The sequence below is a fragment of the Camelina sativa genome, chromosome 16 (genome assembly GCF_000633955.1).
Source record: "Camelina sativa cultivar DH55 chromosome 16, Cs, whole genome shotgun sequence".
In the NCBI taxonomy this organism is placed as follows: domain Eukaryota; kingdom Viridiplantae; phylum Streptophyta; class Magnoliopsida; order Brassicales; family Brassicaceae; genus Camelina; species Camelina sativa.
Genome location: NC_025700.1, coordinates 17,302,991 through 17,321,239, shown reverse-complemented (window position 1 = coordinate 17,321,239; position 18,249 = coordinate 17,302,991). Strand labels below are relative to the sequence as shown.

Sequence of the window (18,249 nt, the reverse complement as noted above, 5' to 3'; positions counted from 1 at the left end):
TTGTTCAAAGACAGACATAGAATTTGTAAAAGTATAAGGCTAGAAAAATAACTTGACTAATACTAGCTAGAGCTAACATAGAATACAAGAGCTCTCAAGAAATCTACCCAACCTGATCTGATAAACACCACTAGCATGTCCATGAAAAGTTGTAATAAACTCCCCCGTGATACCATCCCATATCTTGACAGATCTATCAAAAGGCGCACTTGCAATCCACTGGCCATTAGGTGTGAAACACACATGGTTTACAACCAGCTGATGACCGTGCAGGTTTACATCCTTCTCATCACCGTCCAAAAGTTCTATATGTTGGTCGCTAACAGATTGTCCCCAAAGAATCATTTTCATGTCATCGGAACCTGAGACTAGTCTTTCCCCGTACTTTCCTTTTGCTTGGTTGTACCTTTTGAGTGCAGCCTAAGCAATAACACGATCAGAAACAGGGTGAATGGACAAGAAGTGAAGGAATAAGAGGAGGGATCTCACCTTTCTAACTTCTTCAGGTGAAGAACATTGTTTTCCGGTGTGGTCAAAAGCTCCTGTCTGGAGAACATAGTCTGTACTTAATGAAAGAGAGTTCACCCAATGTCCATGCCCATAAAGTAACAACATAATATGCAGAGTATTTTTAGACCCCTATGCAGACCATGAGGTCATGAGGAAACAGGGTCCAAAGATGAGCTTTTACCTCCAATTTTGCTGTCAAACATAGATCCCCATCCGGAGTAACTTGCCACATCTTTATTGTACGATCTTGAGAACTGCCAAACACATGACATATATTTTGAATAGCAAGCAACAAGTGATCGAGAGAAATAGTTGACATTGATACAAGTAGTAGTGACATAATTTACAACATAAGAGGATCATCAAAGCATTAGAAATAGAAACATACCCTGTATATATAATTCCCTCTCCACCCCATTTGACACAAGTCACGCCACGTGAATGTCCACTGAGACAAGTTAGAGATCTCCTTAGTGTAATGTCCCAAATCCTTGCATCCCCATCTTTGCTAGAAGTTACAAACCGACGGCATGGGTAATTAAGGTGGACTGCTGCCATTTAGCTGTCCGGTTTCAGGTATCCAACAACAGACTTCACCAGCTAAACCACCACTAACAAGGTGCTTACCATCTGGAGACCATGCGACGGCCAGAACCCATTTCGTGTGCCCTGACAATTAATAAACGCATATCAGAAAACAAGATGAGGATTATTAGAGGAGAGAGACAAAAACTAGAGAACAAAAAGAGATTAGTACCTCTGCATGTAAACATTGGAGTTTGAGTGTTGAGATCCCACAGCCGGACAGTAGTATCACCTGAGCCACTAGCTAACTGCTTACCGTCCGGACAAAATGAAACGCACAGAACATTGCCCGTGTGACCTAAGTCAGCATAAGCACTCTGAAACGGGGGCAGAGAAAAAAGCTGAAAGGAGAGGAAGGAAAATTTGATATTACCAGCAATGGTAGCGGAAACACGGTTAACTGGGCGAGTTCGGAAAACAGCTTGTTGTCGATACACTATCGTCAAAATATTCTCCACGGACACTGAGAATGCACACACAAATTTCCCAGAGCATCATCAATAAGATGATATATTATTATACTACTATATCATAGCGTGCCGAAAAAGAAACAATCAACACATATGCCACAATAAAAAAACCTTGTTCTCTCTGCAAGTAAGTTCCGAGGGGCACAACAAGTTCCACGCCTGATACATAGAAAGCGTAGGGCAATCTCTCCTCCTGAATATTCCATGTAACCATAAACCGAAGTAACTCAAAACTTGGCAGCTTATAGCACTTAGAGCAGGCATAATAAAATTCAATACTTCAAAATGTAAAGAAAAGGAAAAAAAAGAAGTAAAGAACAGAAATAATCACTCCTTTATCATCCTTAAAACCCAAGACAGAGAAAATCTTACATTGTTGAGAAGTGTATTGGTTAGATGGGTAAGCTGCAAAGGCCCTGCTTGGCGAGGGATATACATAGGGTCACCTAAAGGAACTCCTTCAGGATCCATTAACCGACACATCACCATGTTCTCCATCTCCGCCATGTCTGTGTCTCTACGCAAAGAAAACTAGGGGGAGTTGTGAAGAAAAAGAACTAACCCTACCTCTAGCCGCCACCGATAAGAAGACAAGTAAAAAGGAAACAAACTTGTTTTTTAAAAAACCCTTACAACCGGCGCCGGCTAAAGGTGGAGGCAAGTGCCGCCGGGAACAACTAACCCTAACTCTAGGCTTAGGAGAGTTAAGTATTCATATAAGTTCGGGTTTTATTACTATTTCGGTTCGGTTTGGATTTATTTAGAGGTTGATTTTGACTTTCGGTTTATTTCGAATTGAAAGAACTTTTACGAATAATAAACTACACTCTTAAATTTGGGGCAATCGTGTGTTGATAGATTATGACAAGAGATTAACCCACTCCTTCAGTGTTCACCCAAAAGTTGATCCGGTTACGGGTAGGTCTTCACTATTTCTTGAGAAACAAGTTATTACAATTTCTGTTGGCATGATGACCCGTCGTCACGGACTCCCTCTTTAGGTGAAATGTTTACATTCGGCTATTCGTATACCGCCACCTTATCTCACATACAAAGTGATCACGACAGATGGCATTATGCATAATCCAGTCACAATATACTATATCAGCGCCTATCATGATGCATGTTTTTGCTATCACCGAGAGACCTATGCAATTCTCAAGGATCTTCCTATGCACATCAAGCCACAAGTATGATACTATCAACTTAATGGTTACACAAGAAATTTTTGCCTCTGAAATACTTTTCGTTGGAAGAATATAAAGCAAATAATAGAAATTGCTTCCAAGGAAATGGTGAAAGAAGATAAAATGGTAAATCTCATTTGATCCCACAAAAACGGCTCGTGTTGGTGTTCTTTCACTGAACTACTAGAAGATATATATTTGACATAATTCTAGTACATTTTGGCGAGCATGATTCATTCCCGATGACGTCCCATGTACTAAAGCTTTTTACTCCTTTTTACTCATATCTTTTTTTTTTTCATTCCTCAGTAAAGAATGTGTCACTAGAATCGTCCATCATTGCGAACGGCATGTTCTCCGAAGGCTTCCAATGACGTTTCCTTTGGTTTATAAACCAATTGTTGATTTGTTTTTGATCCAAACCCGTTTCTTCAGCCAGGGCTATTTTGTCACCTTCCTACATACATTTTGTGATTCGAAATATTATATTAACACACCAGTAGTTCGCCTAGGATTGATATGTCGGAACAAATGAATATCCTGTCTCCAAAAGTGTATGCTACTAAGTTACGGTGAATTCAGAAAGGGGGACTTACAGTGGGGTAAGGCCATCTATAATGAACATTCCACCAATCGAGCAACGCTTGTCTAGCTTCTCTTGGTAGCTTTCCTTTCTTCTTCTTCTTAGAGAACTCGAGTTTCAATGAACTGATATGGCTACCGAATTTACGGAGCAGCAGGTCCTTGAGATCCCGGTCATTATTTCTTTGTTGGCTCTCATGTGCTGCTACGTCATCATCAGCTTCTCTCAGTTCCTCGTCAGATGAAACCGCTCCATCATCTGTTCATACATGAGAATCATGTCATGCTAAAGATTCTCAATAATGCATATATCCCATGTATGTTTGAGCCAAATACGTGTAAAATCGATAAAAATGTACGTACTAGGAGAATGTATGGGAGTAAATACTGTTAAACATAACTAACACTAAATACTTGTAGGCTCAGTTAAATGCTTAAGTGGCTAAAACAAGAAAAAAGAGCCAAAAAGCATAAAGAAGAGAGAACCATAAAACAAGAAAAAAGAGCCAAAAAGCATAAAGAAGAGAGAACCAAAGGTCTAGGGGTAAAAGGGGAAAAATAAGGATAGCTAGAGATTATAGAGAACATCGATGTAACATATTCACAGCAACACTTTCGCAGTGACTGAATAGTTTAGCATTGACCACACTTGTCAGGGGACGACCTGCTCTCTGGGGCTTACCACTGCCCACCTGAGCCACGACACATGTCACCTTTGTGAGACTTTTAAGTGACCCCCGGAAATAACGCTTCCCCAACATTTATAATTTTTTTTGTAATGGCCCATTTTATTTATGTCCAGTCACCATATTGACCAGTGAGTCAGTGACCCCTATGTTGTTCCTACCAAAAGGCTAGCCTTAATACAAGGAGATTCAAGTTTGAATTTAACATATGATTAATGGCCAAATTATTAGCACTATAATTTTCCAACCAGTGATCACCTAGTAGTGATTAGAGAAAGACACTAATATACCGACAATTACTAAGGCAAAATTAAAGAAGCAATGAGTTTGGACTTGTCAGCAAATAAATATGCAAAACATGAGGGAATATATACAAAGAACATCTTAAATACATAGAACAAATGGATGGGGTTGATGATCCCTAGGCAAATCAGACAAAGATAGTTCACATATATCATCCAGTAACCTTTGCTAGTTAAAGAAGGCATGTGCAACAATGCAAAAGAGAGAGAACACGCACTGATAAAATTACTAGATAGACTTGTACACTTCCCAAAAAAAGGAAGACACGTGGAAATTGCATGACTCAGCAGGGGAACAAACGAACAGAGGTAATGACAACCACTAAGCAACAGTTGAAAAAGATAGGAAGAGAGTGGAGAAGCATTAGTCATAGATGATTGCGCTGTACAGAAGTGAAACTCCATGTCTCTCCCCTATTTTCTTTTCTAACTTTTCCTTTATAATCAAAATCAAATGAACACACAAAAGCTTAAAAGAGAGAGTTGTGATTGGGTCACAGAGGGATCCACCAGCGGAATCCACGGGAGTCCATGTGACACCCGACCACCCCATATGCCCGATATCTCTAGCTATCTCGAACTTCTTCTATTTAAAAATCAAAAGAGGCTAAAAGGTTTCTAATTCAAGCTTATCACGCATTGTTTGTTTTTGGTGTCAAAGTACTATTCTATCTACGAAGGTGGTGATATAACCAAACAGTTTATCAGTATATTAATATACCTGACAAATGCAGATTTTTAGGATCATCTTACTATGTGCAAGACAATACACAAGACTTTTCAAATGACCATCGTGTCTAGAACTGGTGAAGCAACTAATGTGCCATGACATAGTGCTTTGTTCAAAACAACAGGCTTTCGATTTCCAGCCAACTGGTTTCTTAGGAATAGAGATTGTACATGCTAACATGCATGCATAAACTGCAATGAGACCTAAGCTCCCATAGACGGATGCAGTGCACCATGCCATATGGCTATCAATTATCATGGTAATGGAAACAACTAGTGCAGTAATCTAGCTACTAACACCAAATGTTTTTTAAGATATGACAAGATTGGAACAAAAGCCATGACCAAGATTGACCATGCCCACAGCCATGCCTAGAGATATAGAGGCCGGAGGCGGTACTAAAAATATGTCTTCAAAAAAACTAATTTCATTATCTTACAAATAAATACTAAAGTATTACAAATCTAAAATTTCCAACTGATTCTAATCTATAATAACAACCGGTGCATCATTTGTAAATTTTTTAAATAATGTTTTGGTTATCATTATGAAAGAATAATAATACTAGATGAAACCATTTATAGTGAATTGTATACTTATTACTTACCAATTGATTATGCATTTGTTTTTATTAGTTTTTATATAATAAAAACAGAAGGAAGCAAAATGTAAAACTTAAATTACGTATATTTCAATTAAGAAGAGGTGAAGGGATTAATAGTCATCCTAATTTATTTTCCATATTTTTAGCTTAGCTACCATTTTGCAATCCTCATTAATCTCTTACTCTTTTAAAATAAAAATATGCATATGACTGCCTTTAGGTTTCTTACAAAAAATATAAGGCTGGAGGCGAATGTTTCATTTTAATACACATAGGCACGGCTCTGACCATGCCCACAAACATAAGCTTATACCAACTCATCAGGTGTCACAAACAGCATACGGTAAATGAACTAATTGCGAAAAGGGTTAATCACAGTATAGCAAGAACAAAAAAGAAGTACAGTAAATACATTATATCAGTTGACAAGAGCATTTGGTTTATCCCTAAAGCATATTAGCACGAAAAGAAACCAAAACCACGTGACTCTGAAAACTACAGGTGAAACGAATACATCATAGGATTTCTTTTATTAGTTTACGATGAATTCAGTTGAAAAGAAAAGAAAAAAAAATTCTGGAGAGTTAAAAAAAGATAAAGAAGATGTTCAGAACTCACACTCAGAAGGTAATACAGTACTAATATATATCCAATCAAAAAGAATATACACGAGATTACCCAAAAATGGCAAGTTGTACTTCCAACCATTAAAAATAAGATTATACTAAATATTAGTCCACTAATAGAAAATTCAAGCTGAAGATCTGTTTAAAACCTTTTGGACATGATTCCCTATGCAAACTCCAAATTAATTATGTATGCTGATTAGTAGTAACAACTCTTGCTAACAAAGTACAACCGAAGCTACATGGAGAAGATAGAAGCCAATTGGCCATCAAGCATTTTTTATGGCCACATATAACATAATCTATAAATTTGTTTTAGCTTTTCCAGGCTAAAGAAACACAAAATCCAACTATTTGACCTGATCCAAACACTTTTTTTGGTTTACTAAGTCAGATGGGTTCGTACGTGAAAAATAAGCACACCAGTGATTTGTACATGGGATATGAACACACAGGACAAAACAGAATTCAAATGAAAGACTCTTAGGCTAGGTACAATGTATCCAGTAAGAAGGGCTAATGTCTAGTTGATTACCAACTAGACCCTCCGATTCAAAAATAATTATTCATTTTTCATGCATATTAAGAAAACTATTCATTTATACTCATTATACACAATATTTGTTTTCTCTCTCTCTAATAGTATAAACTAAAGTGATAGGGATAAAACTTAAGTCTGACACTTACTGTGAAAAAGTAGCATAAACTTTGGTTCATTCACCAAGAGAAGTTGGAGCAATCAAGAACTAACATTTGTTTTACCCACCCGATATTAATGAAAATGCAAACAGCATAAGCAATAGCTACTCATATGATCTAAACATGAACCAAAGCAACAAGCTGAAGAAAATAAGTGGAACTTATGACTAGGTTTTCTCTCTATCATTGGATTTTCACTAGAAAGAAGCAAATTAAATAAGTGTCAGTACGACACTGAATTGTCAAAATCAGAATCTCTAGCGCAAAAGTTTTTGCTTTCATAGACCCATTTTTCTTCTGACAGAGGAGAAGATAATAATACAACTTACAAGTATATATTATTATAAAGAAACAAAAGAAAAGTAAACCACACCAAAAGATCACTAGAAAAACAAATATCACTACCAGTGAAAATCCTACCTACTCCTTACCCCTAGCACTACTAATCCCACACTGCTCCAACCATATAATTCATGAAAGAAATTAAATGGCACAAAGCTGTGCCAAGGTCATGCACCCATCTAAAGCATGTGTTTTCTATTTTCAAAGATTTTACCAACTATGTAAAGATGTACTGAAGCAATCATGGTTTCCTCCAAAACTAGGGTTTTAGTGTTTTCTTTTGCTCTTTCTAACTTTTTATACCTTGGGTTGTCTAACCGGATCTACTAAGCTCTTTCTGTGTATCAGCTACAACTTATCTTTCTCGTTTATTGTTTATTTGTTAGAACTCAGAAGATGTACATCAATTCCTAAAACCTAAAGGGAAAGTTATGGGGAGAGATTCTCAAATCCGCTCGATTTGTAAGGTGAAAATTAACGCAAGGACACAGATCGAGGATAGTGCACAAAGATCAATGAAAACACTACGAGAGTGAACAAGAAAACAGCAAAAAAGAAATCAAGAGTACATTAAACCTAGATATAGAGAGGGATCATCCAGTGCTGACCTGAAAGGCCTGTAACTGACGCGGGACCAATGCACAGGTTCTGGAGCTGCGTTTCGATCTTGTTCAAAAAAGACGTAGCCTCATCAAACGGCCTCGCGAGATCAGATTTGTATTTAGCCAATATATCACAGTAGCTTTCCTTAAATCGCACCACACAAAAAAAAAATGTATATCAAATAAAAAAAAAAGAAAGAGAAAAAAAAAAGATCAAAGATGAGACAAAAAGGACTAGTTAGAAAGAAACCATGAATTCGTCAAGCTCAGGATCATCTCCAAAGCTAGAAATCAGAGTAACATCTCGCTTCTTGTACATGTACACATCGTTCTCTCTCTGAATCTCTTCCAATATGTATCCTATCTCCATAGGCGCTCCCACCTACGAATCAATAACCAAAAAAACCATCACGATTCACACGCATCAACTTTATATTATCTCCGTAGTATCTTAGGGTAAAAGTGGTTTAGCACTAGAAAAAAAGAAGTAAGAGAAACGAAATTGTAACCAAAATTAGGGAAGACGAGGCAAGCACTGAGTAGTAGGCCGTGTGCATATATGCTTAAGAGAACATGTAAAATCACTGAGGCTAAACCCTAAACACTGATCTTGTATGTTTTAATGGTCATGAGATTACCTTCTGGCAATCGATGTAGGTTTGGAGCAAGCGAGGATACAAAGGATGACAAGCAATCTTCGATTTGATCAAGCCAAGCGAGAAACTATCCTCAGCTTTTCGTATACGCGGAGGAGGGATCCAAGGTGTCTCCGACGACAAAGCGGTAGCGAGTTCGTCGGATCCAAACACGCGATTGTCTCCGGCGGATGAACAGAGCAAAGACTGGTAATCTGACGGCATCATCATCAACGCCGGTTTCTCTGAATAGTCTACCGTCGAACGGAAACCACACATTCTATCCATAAGTATAATACGATCAGTGCTCGTACGTCTCTGCGATCTCCCACCAGCCCCTTGGCTTGGTTACTACTGAACTAGCTCGGAAATTATAAGAAAGTTAAAAGAAAAGATGAAACCGCCGGTTCAACAAACTTTTCCCAAGAGTGGAAGAAAGACAATGAAAATAGACTTGGTCAAGTTGAGTGTTGCTTGAGAGGACAAGGATCGTAAATATTTCAGCCAAAAACCAAAAACGCTAATTTTGTTAGGAAAAGAATTAGGAAATTACGAAACTAGGCGTAAAGGTCTATCTTTGTACAGGTCCTATAGAAATTTGCATTATTCTTCGACAAAACTAAAGTATATTTAAGATAACATTATATTAACTGACTTCATGCAGTTCTGTTCCATCTATTTTATATCGTTATTTACATAAACGAGGACGTCACAGAGTGAAAAAAGGAGAGAAAGAATATCAAGGTTTGCCGTATATGTTAAGGAATACGATTCGGATAAAAAGTTCACCTTACTTGTCTTTTTCTTTGTATTTTCAAAAGTTCACCACTACTTTTTATTGCTCACACACTGAAAGAACAAAAAAATAGACGCATATCATATAAAGCGTTTGTTAACAAAAATAAGTTACAAAAATAGTAATTTGAATCGTGAAACAGTTCCAAGGGAAGAGTTTGCACGTCCGTAGATGACTAATTAATACGCTTTTCTGTTTATAATTACGGTGGCCAACACTCACAATTCTAGTTGTCCAGAGCCGGATCGGTTCATTCAACTTCTCCGAGATTTGTTTCGCTGTATACACGTCTACGGTACCTACGTGCTTCTTGTCGATCACAGCCATCAAAATCTTAGTGAGCAATAATAAATTTTGTTTGATTGCTTTCAGTAATGTGGTAATTAAAATCCCCTTTGGATGTAAGTTTTTTAGTGGCCACTCGACTAATCCCACGTTTTTTTTGTTCACAAGAATCTTATGTAGCTTTAGCGTCTAGTATCAAGTATCAACTGAAAAATGAAAATAGATCATTACCTTATATGGTAATATAGACCCTGTAGTTTATTTTTAATAAGAAAATCATTCTTTTAACCTTTTATTCCAAGAAAACCGATATTTTTGCATGTATATACTCCAAAACCCGATCCAATGATCCGTATATTTTTTTTATCCAAAAAAAAAACAGAATATTAAAAATATCATAAAGGTCTTTATGTTGATGGACAGGTTGATTGACATATCTATCCGTCGGACTACTTTGGTGTGAAACTGTGAATTTTAACTGACATAAAGGTTCCAGTTTTGTATTATTACCACTTATAAAAAGGACAGAGCTTTGCTTCTCGCATTTCACTTCGTTGGATTGTATTGGATTGAATCCTCACCGTTGGCCTTCGCGACATCTATACATTATCGTCAATTTTCTAGATGATCATTATGACATTATCGTCAAGAAATAATAGCATCAAAACGTTCCGGATTTAATTAAGAAAGTTTTTGGTCTGAATCTCCCATTATGAGTTCATGTCTTGCAGAAAAAATGATAATGACAAAAACAATGACTAAATTATTGGACCATGTTTGCATAATTAGTGATGCTAGTAGTCTAGTACTGTACGTCCACTCAAGTGTGTTTCGTATGGAATTTTTCCCGTGATCTATCTAAGGTTGTTAGGTTTTGATTCATAATATTATTTTGTTGACCAAAACATCTTATAAGACTAATAATTAGTGATGCTAGTACTACTATTTTGTTAACAAATTCTGCTGCTATCTTATTTACTTGTTATGATTTGTTTTTGGAAACTCCTTAGTCTTAATATTCATATGTTATTACTTGTTATGTATCTATTTTTTTGCCTTGGCTTTATGTTTTTTTTATGATCTATGCAAATATTTAACTATTCAACATATTTGACATAGCTAAAATACTGGGGTACTCATTTTTTTAAGTAAGTAACTAAAATATATAAAGATCAAAATGTACATATCTGTAAGAAAAAGTGGACAAATGGTCACCAATAGACTTCTATGCTAGGAAAATAAATAACTGATCACCGAAACCGAACCAATTTGATCCTTTGTTTCTTCGGCAGTCGTCGTTGCGCCAAGGCGTTTATATATATCAAGGAAAGCTTTTATGGACCAAAAAAGTAATTTATGGGTTATTTTAACCTTTATCTTAAGGAATCAATCTTTTGAAAATACAGCTTGAAACAGTGGAGAAGAATAGTTTATTATTGCTTTATTGGGACAACAAATATGAGCATCTATTAATATACATATATATTTTTTGTTTAAGACTATAATCTGTTTTTTGCGTAAGAAAAAAACTGCTGTTGAACCAGAAAAAACAAAACTTATTGTTATATTATATATTTACTGTGTAGCACATTGATGTTATTCCCATGAACTTGGGACGTCGTAGACATGCATTAAGACAAAAACAATATCAAGCATCCTGATGCAAAAGTGTTTATATTCTCCATCTTCAAATGTTTCTTATGAAGTGGTCCTTTTGCGTTTTGTCTGTGGTCCATGACTCCATCAAATGTATATTTTGTCTTTATTTCGTTTATCTTAAAAAATCTCGAAGTTTGCTTCGAACAGAAAGTGTTCTACTATATCTTTCTATTATAGCCACAAAATAGTGATATTGCGGAAATCTATCAAATTAAGTTGTCTCGTTTAATAATTTCTAGGTTACCTTTGGTAGATGTTTTGTTACGATTCTAGTTTGTTTATCCTCGTAAGAATCTTAATATTCTAGTCTGTTTATCCCGGTGAGGATTGAGATCGTCGCTTTGGGAATCAGATAGCTTAGTTAACGATTAGTGGAAGGTAATTGGGCTCCAACTGTACAGGTGAGATCAAAACTCGAAAGATAAATTTATATATGGAGAGTTAGTTTTATAATATTAGCTCATGTTAAAGATCACAAAAGATATTCGTCATTAACGTGGCACCATTTTGTTTATCTTCGAGTTTGACTTCATTTTATCTTCAGTTTAACCTTTTTGGTTATGCGTATGGCGCATTTGACGATGGAAACCTAACTATTATTCCAAAAGTGCAATTACTAGCTAGCTGACTTTTTAATCTTCCATTGGAGAGCTCACAAAACACAACCACCACGTTTGATAAAAAGCTAAAAATCTTATTTTAGTCAATGAATAAACTATAGTAGAAAAGAATTAGAATGATCACACGTATCTATAAATCTAGACTAGTGGTATAGTTTAGTCAAATGCATAAACTAAATTGGTACATTTCGACATCATCTGAACTGGCTATTCGAAACCTAAACTCAGGAGTCACGAGAATAAAAACCCCTAATAGATTAATGTTTTAGGATGTATTTTTGTTTCTAAAAAGTTTATTTTGTATACTAAAAATTAAAGTTTTTTTTTTATTTTATGTTTTTTCATACATGGCATTTATTCTAATGGTTTATATTTTCTCTTTTTACCAAAGGTAATTAGAAATTAATTTACAAATAATTTTTTTTTCTTAATATGTGTGATAATATCTAAACATCAATATATTAGAGCAATTTCATTGGTGATACTGTCATTTGGGTGTCAAAAAAAATAAATAATAATATATTTTTTTTAATTTAATTAATTTTTTTTTTCACCCAGCCAGTACAATAATGACACATGTAGATTCAGTGTCTTTGTTACTCTCGGGAGAGACACTTTTTTTTCTCTTTCCAATTTTTTTTCTCTTTTTTTTTTTCTAATTCTTCAGATCCTATGTGAAGTATGCCATGGACATGCCCTTAGGGACATAGTGAATAGTTTATATCTATATAGCCATATTATACTATTAATCTATGTATTAAGCTAGCTAAGTACATAGACGAGAGGATAAAAGTCCACCTAGAACTTTCTTAATTTCATAATACAATTATTGTTATCATAATCATTTTTAAAAATGTTAAATATATTGATCAACAAAAAGAAGAGCATACATGTACAAATAATTAAGAAAAAATGAATAAGGAAAAACAATGTTTGTTACGGCCACATATTGAAGATAACTTTTTAGATGTGCACATGAAGAAGACACGGTTCAACGCCGAAAGTAATAATGGGCTCTTCGCGGCCCACAAACTCACTGTTATTACTATAATGTATTGTTTTCTGGTTAAACCTGAGAAAATACTATTTTCGCCATTTTTGGATAAAACTATAAAGCTTTTGTTCCTTTCTATTTTTATCAAACAAGCTTTTGTTCTTCTTACATTGAAACAATGTGTTTAGAATTAAAAATATTTCTCATGGACATGATGCTTCTTTTAAACTTCCGAATTAAAAATTCCGGAAGATATGATTAATTAGTTTATCAGGATAAATATTATTCATCGAATAAAAATTTGGATTTGTGAAACTTATACTCTCCACTCCCACTAAAAATCCGGTCCAACCTTTATGTCTAACAATAAACACAGAAGGACATTTTTTTTCTTCTTTCTAATCTAATACACCTCCCAGCTAAGCTATGGTGTAGACACAGTTGAACATTATGATATCGAATTGTGTATACACCATAGCTTAGCTGGGAGGTGTATTAGATTAGAGAAATAAATGTTCTTAAAAAATTGGTGTCTAGCTTAGCTAAGTGATTATATGTTCCTTCAAAAGGAATTTTGAATGTAATTTACAGAAAAGAAAAGAAAAAAATTATACAGAGACAGGACAGAACCTATACGGCTATACCACATGAGACTATGAGAGTCTGTAACTTACTTCTTTAAACTCTCTATTCAAGGCTCATGAGAGACTCTTTTAAAGATTCTGAGTATATATGAATGATATTTGGTTATTATGGTCCTTCTGAGTTCTGAGTACTATCTTGAGAGCCATATGTACTTCAACTTCACGATCAAAGCAAATATTCCAAAGCATGGTATGTGCATAGCCCCAACAGCCGCATACCTGCAAACATCATTTAAAACATTTACTTTGTAGTCTTTAAACCCATTCAAGATCAACAATCATTTTCATTGTCTATATCTCTAGAACCAGAATAATAATCGGATAAGGAACTAGGCGATGAACTTTGTGTAAAGTTACCATAAAGGGGCATAGGGTGATGACAAATCCAAGAAAGGGTAAGGCCACCTGCACAAACAAAGATCATGCACATTGTTTATATTACACATACCTCAATAGCCTAAGCAAGTAAAAGTGTAAAACTAATATGTGCATAGAATAAAGTAAATAAAGATAGAAACATGACTATTACCAGAAGGAGACACAAGCATGAACAATCCATTGGAATAGCACAAATATACTAGTCCATACCACAAAGTATGCAATTCTGAACAACGGGAACCGCTGAATACATATGGAAATCATCATCAAAGGTCATCATCATTATCATCAAAAGGTTATTATTATGTTGAATTAAGCATATCAACTAACCAGAGAATTCAGGAAAGTTTCACCGAGGAGGAAAATAGCATTGACCGAGTGCATAATCACAATGAACTGCAGTATCAATGTTTGGTTACAATTTAGCCTCAGAGACAATCAAAGACTTACAAAGTGTGACAATTTGCTTACAGTTAAAACTTACAAAGTCGAGACTGAAATCTTTGGCTGTGAGGAAAGGGTAGATAATGAACCAAAACACACCATCTGTAAGCAATACAGCTCCTGCACAAGTCTGCAATCCAAAACATGTTAAGACACGTAGAACTTTATGCAGAGAACTGACTCTTACTTCAAAAACTTACTTGAAAAAGAATCTGATGAATGTAACCCAATGTAGTTGCAATCTGACGTGTAGACCTGTTGTCTCTATCATGTCCGTTTGAAGATTTAAACGCATTCGAGTTTTCCCCATGCAGGGGAGGTCTATACGACCCTTGCTCTGCGTCGACTGTACTGACTCCGTTTTCATCATTATCAGCTGACTTAAATCTGTATATGGACACTAATGCTGCAAGCTGCATTACATCAAAGTCCAGTTAAAGGTTCTGAAAAACCGGTTCCACAGAAAATATTGCTCATCTGACCCTTGTAGATTCCACATAGTTACACATGTAATAACTACTAATCTCAGGTAGAGACAGAGATTGGATAAAGCATGTGAAGTACCATGATAAGGTGAAGAAAAGCCATACCCCAAAGTAAACTGTAACCAATGTGAAAGTCCATCTGATAAGAACAAAACAAAACTCATCAGAACTAGTCAGATGTAAAACTCTTTATGTAAATCACCAAGTCTTTACGAAAACTCACTGTGTGTAGAAGATGAAAATGCCGGTACCATCAGCAATAGCATTACCAGAGATAAGTCCAAGAAGAACAATAAAACCAAAAACACGAAAACCTAACAACCAATTCGGATGCATGTCTTTGACACAAGTGTTCCAAGTTTCATCATCATATACAACTCCAGTGAGTTGCTCGAGTTCCAAGCTTTGATCATCATCATCATCATTATCATCACCGTGTTTCTTGCGTTTTCTTGGTCCTTCGTATCTCCAAATCAGAAACGAAGACAGAAACAGAGACGTAGAGACGAAGATAGCACACAGAAAGAATCTCCAGTTAAGCCAGTAACTTGGGATGTTCGTCTCTGAAGACATTGTTGGTTGCCAAGTATGTTCAGTTGAGCCTGTAATGAAACTCGACAAATCAATTCGGCTAAACACATTCTTCACCATTATCAATCAAAGTCTCTGTAACTTTGTGAACTTCTGAACCAAGTTGATTCTTGATCTTCTTTTAATAAGAGTCTAATAAATTCATGTCAAGAAAAGCAAAAAAAAAAACAGAGAGGCGAGATACTCATGATGAAACATCACGGATCTTGATTTCGTTTTTTTGGTTAGCATTAACAATAGACAATGAAAGAAAGATATAGCATTCAAAGCAAGAGACAGATTCTTTACTTAACCAAAGACAGACAAAGTAAGAAAAGAAAAAAAAAAAAGATTAGACAAGACAAAAGATACCTGTAGTAATGCTTTGCTTCAATTCAGTATCAGATTCTGTGAGTGAGAGAACGATGAGATCTCTCTCTCATCTGTATATATTTTATGTTGGAAAATAGTGGAATCGGATGTTTTTTTTTATATCTTTCTTTTTAGTCGTAGAAGTTTTTGTAGGAGATTTGGATTTGTGTTCTTGTTATACTCTCCACACCTTTATGTATTTTTATTTCGTCATAAACTTGCATTACATTAGAGCCATTTGTTTAAAGAATCAATCAAGACAGAGGTAGAAGATACCTGATGCAGGCTTTTTGTTACTGTTTAATGGGCTTAAGGCCCAGTTTTTAACAATAGTATAAGCCTCATAAGCGTGCTGTGTGATCTGAAACCAACTTGAAGCCCCCGCAAGCGTGCTAATCTGGTTTTCCCATTTGTTTCGGAAATCTAAATTTTGATTTTATTAAATTCTTTAATGAATAATTAACTGGTTATGATTAATGATTAGCTCCCAAATATCAAAAACTGTTAAAAATCTGTAGTCATTTAAGGTTTTATACGTGCTTAAAACTATTTTAAGGTTTTAGAAGAAGTGGATTTATAGAATCCGGGAATAAATTTGGAAAAGTTATGATATGTTTTTGAGAATTTGGTGTTTTATAGAATTTGGTGTTTCGGGTGGGTGGAGAACTTTGTGGATTGTGGTACAAGAAACGGTATTTGATAGTCATAATCTTAAGAGGCCGCTTTTTACGCTTTAAGATTTAAATATCTGAAAATACAGTTTTTTCTCTTCTCCAAACATTAATTAGTGTATGCTCCTCCTGCTTGCTCTTGGCCTTGGCTGCTTATAAAAAGAGCTAAGGGCACAGTGGCACACGATTAAAGCACAAAGAATAAACAAATCAATATATAGCTTGGAAAACATGGTATATGTTTCTCTGCCCAATGACCTTGTTATAGAGATCATGTCCCGAGTTCCAGGCAAATCCCTAGCCAGATTCCGATCAGTCTCAAAGCAATTTAAGTCTCTCCTCTCTGATCATTGCTTCCTCCGCCTCCACCACAACCGCTTACGGGATTCCGTTTTTTCCACAGTCGTCTACCACAAGACTTCACGTGATTACCCTTTTTCCCTCATGGCAAAGTACGAGATCTTTGTGAGCGACAAGGCAAATTGCCTCGTCCACCAGTTTACGGAACTCTTGTGTGATTTAAAGGGAATCAGAATGTTAAGCTCTCACCACCAGCTCTTATGCTTTGTTCGTCAATCTGGGATCTCTCTCTTTGCAACCCCGTGAACAAGGAGTTGAAGAATTTACCTGACCCTCCTTGGTTTCCACGGTGTTTCAACGGATTTCAGGAGTGCGTCTCCTTTGGCTTTGTTGAGGCCACGATGCAATACAAAGTTGTCAAGTGGCTTCACGACTTGGATGAAGACCGTACAAGGAGGTTGCTAAGTGGCCTCATGTTTGAGGTCTTAAATATCGATATCGTGGAAGATGGCCGTCTTAAACTATCCCCCTAGAGAATGCTGCAAAGACCATGTCTACAACTCTCTTCTCAGGTTCACGTCAATGGTATCATCTACTGGACCACTAGTGATTTTAAGATTGTCTCTTTCTCTCTACAAGATGGGACTTTCTCCCTAAGCCCTAAACCCCCGTGCTTCTGCCTTGACACCCAAGGATCTAAAGAATCTCATTTTTTCACTTTATCTGGAAGCCGCGGAAACTTATGGATTCTAGATTACAGTGTCCCATTTGATTTCATGGAGATTTGGAAGATGGAAGAAAGTGAAGGCGGTCTCTGGGACAAGAATCATTAGATCGACCTCGGGGGAGTCTATCCAAACAATATCGATGGTAAAGTTCAGGTTATAGATATTCTACCGGACAAAGTGTTCTTCAGGCTATCACCGTTGCGGTTGTGTCTACTTTACTTTGACGCCAAGAAAAACATCCTCCTGAACTAGGATATAGGGTCTGGAGACTACCAGATATGTCACTCCACCGATGGACTCTTATCTCTACAAAACATGGATATGCCTAATTTTGAACCATGATCCTCTTTTAGCTCTCCCTTTCGTTAGACGGTTAGAGATACAATGTATCGTATATCCTATGAACGTTAAGAGCATAAATCAAATTTCACTAACTGATTAATCATACATTAAGCAAATGCAAAGTATCATAAAAAAAAGGATCTGTGCTTTTTTTTTGTTTGTCTATACTTGTTTGCGGCTTTTTGATGTTCTCAGAGTTGGATTTGAAGAAATGCCTGAAAGAGCCGTTGCAGTTTTCAGTTTGCTCTTACCCTTTTTTCTCTGTTTCAAGATTTGTAAAAATAGCCTTGTCATGATCGTTGACCGATAGTACTCTATAACTTTTTGCTATATATAATAACATTACATGGAAGTATGGAACAACTACTACTGTTTGTGTTTTGTTTTCCCAAACTATGGCA

The 18,249-nt window shown here is 36.0% G+C and overlaps 2 protein-coding genes and 1 pseudogene across 3 annotated transcripts; all 3 read right to left on the bottom strand.

Moving 5' to 3' along the window:
• On the bottom strand, positions 59 to 2,698 carry LOC104753755 (annotated as a pseudogene).
• LOC104750890 (homeobox protein knotted-1-like 2) lies at positions 2,828 to 9,148 on the bottom strand. Its single transcript, XM_010472744.2, has 5 exons — positions 8,564 to 9,148; positions 8,176 to 8,307; positions 7,932 to 8,070; positions 3,349 to 3,593; positions 2,828 to 3,209 (listed from the first exon to the last, which is right to left on the bottom strand). Exons 1-5 carry the CDS (start codon positions 8,846 to 8,848, stop codon positions 3,051 to 3,053), a joined length of 960 nt encoding a protein of 319 aa, XP_010471046.1. The 5' UTR covers positions 8,849 to 9,148; the 3' UTR covers positions 2,828 to 3,050.
• Positions 13,453 to 16,004, bottom strand: LOC104750889. 2 transcript variants are annotated; one of them, XM_019237580.1, is made up of 9 exons: positions 15,808 to 16,004; positions 15,089 to 15,467; positions 14,971 to 15,004; positions 14,581 to 14,793; positions 14,421 to 14,510; positions 14,267 to 14,332; positions 14,088 to 14,179; positions 13,916 to 13,963; positions 13,453 to 13,777 (listed from the first exon to the last, which is right to left on the bottom strand). In XM_019237580.1, exons 2-9 carry the CDS (start codon positions 15,436 to 15,438, stop codon positions 13,690 to 13,692), a joined length of 981 nt encoding a protein of 326 aa, XP_019093125.1. In that variant the 5' UTR covers positions 15,439 to 15,467; positions 15,808 to 16,004; the 3' UTR covers positions 13,453 to 13,689. The 2 variants fall into 2 exon arrangements, with proteins under 2 accessions (XP_019093125.1, XP_019093124.1); XM_019237579.1 differs by lacking the exon at positions 15,808 to 16,004 and having other exon boundaries at positions 15,089 to 15,777.

Bases quoted from the DNA above. Each gene is read 5' to 3' on its own strand.
- LOC104750890 (XM_010472744.2), bottom strand. From the start codon at position 8,848: ATGGATAGAATGTGTGGTTTCCGTTCGACGGTAGACTATTCAGAGAAA. The intron at 8,071-8,175 runs GTTTCTTTCTAA...GTGCGATTTAAG, and splicing joins CTGAGCTTGACGAATTCATG to GAAAGCTACTGTGATATATT. The intron at 3,210-3,348 runs GTAAGTCCCCCT...AAATGTATGTAG, and splicing joins ATAGATGGCCTTACCCCACT to GAAGGTGACAAAATAGCCCT.
- LOC104750889 (XM_019237579.1), bottom strand. From the start codon at position 15,516: ATGGTGAAGAATGTGTTTAGCCGAATTGATTTGTCGAGTTTCATTACA. The intron at 14,333-14,420 runs GTAAGTTTTAAC...TTGATACTGCAG, and splicing joins AAGATTTCAGTCTCGACTTT to TTCATTGTGATTATGCACTC. The intron at 14,180-14,266 runs GTTAGTTGATAT...ATATGTATTCAG, and splicing joins AAACTTTCCTGAATTCTCTG to CGGTTCCCGTTGTTCAGAAT.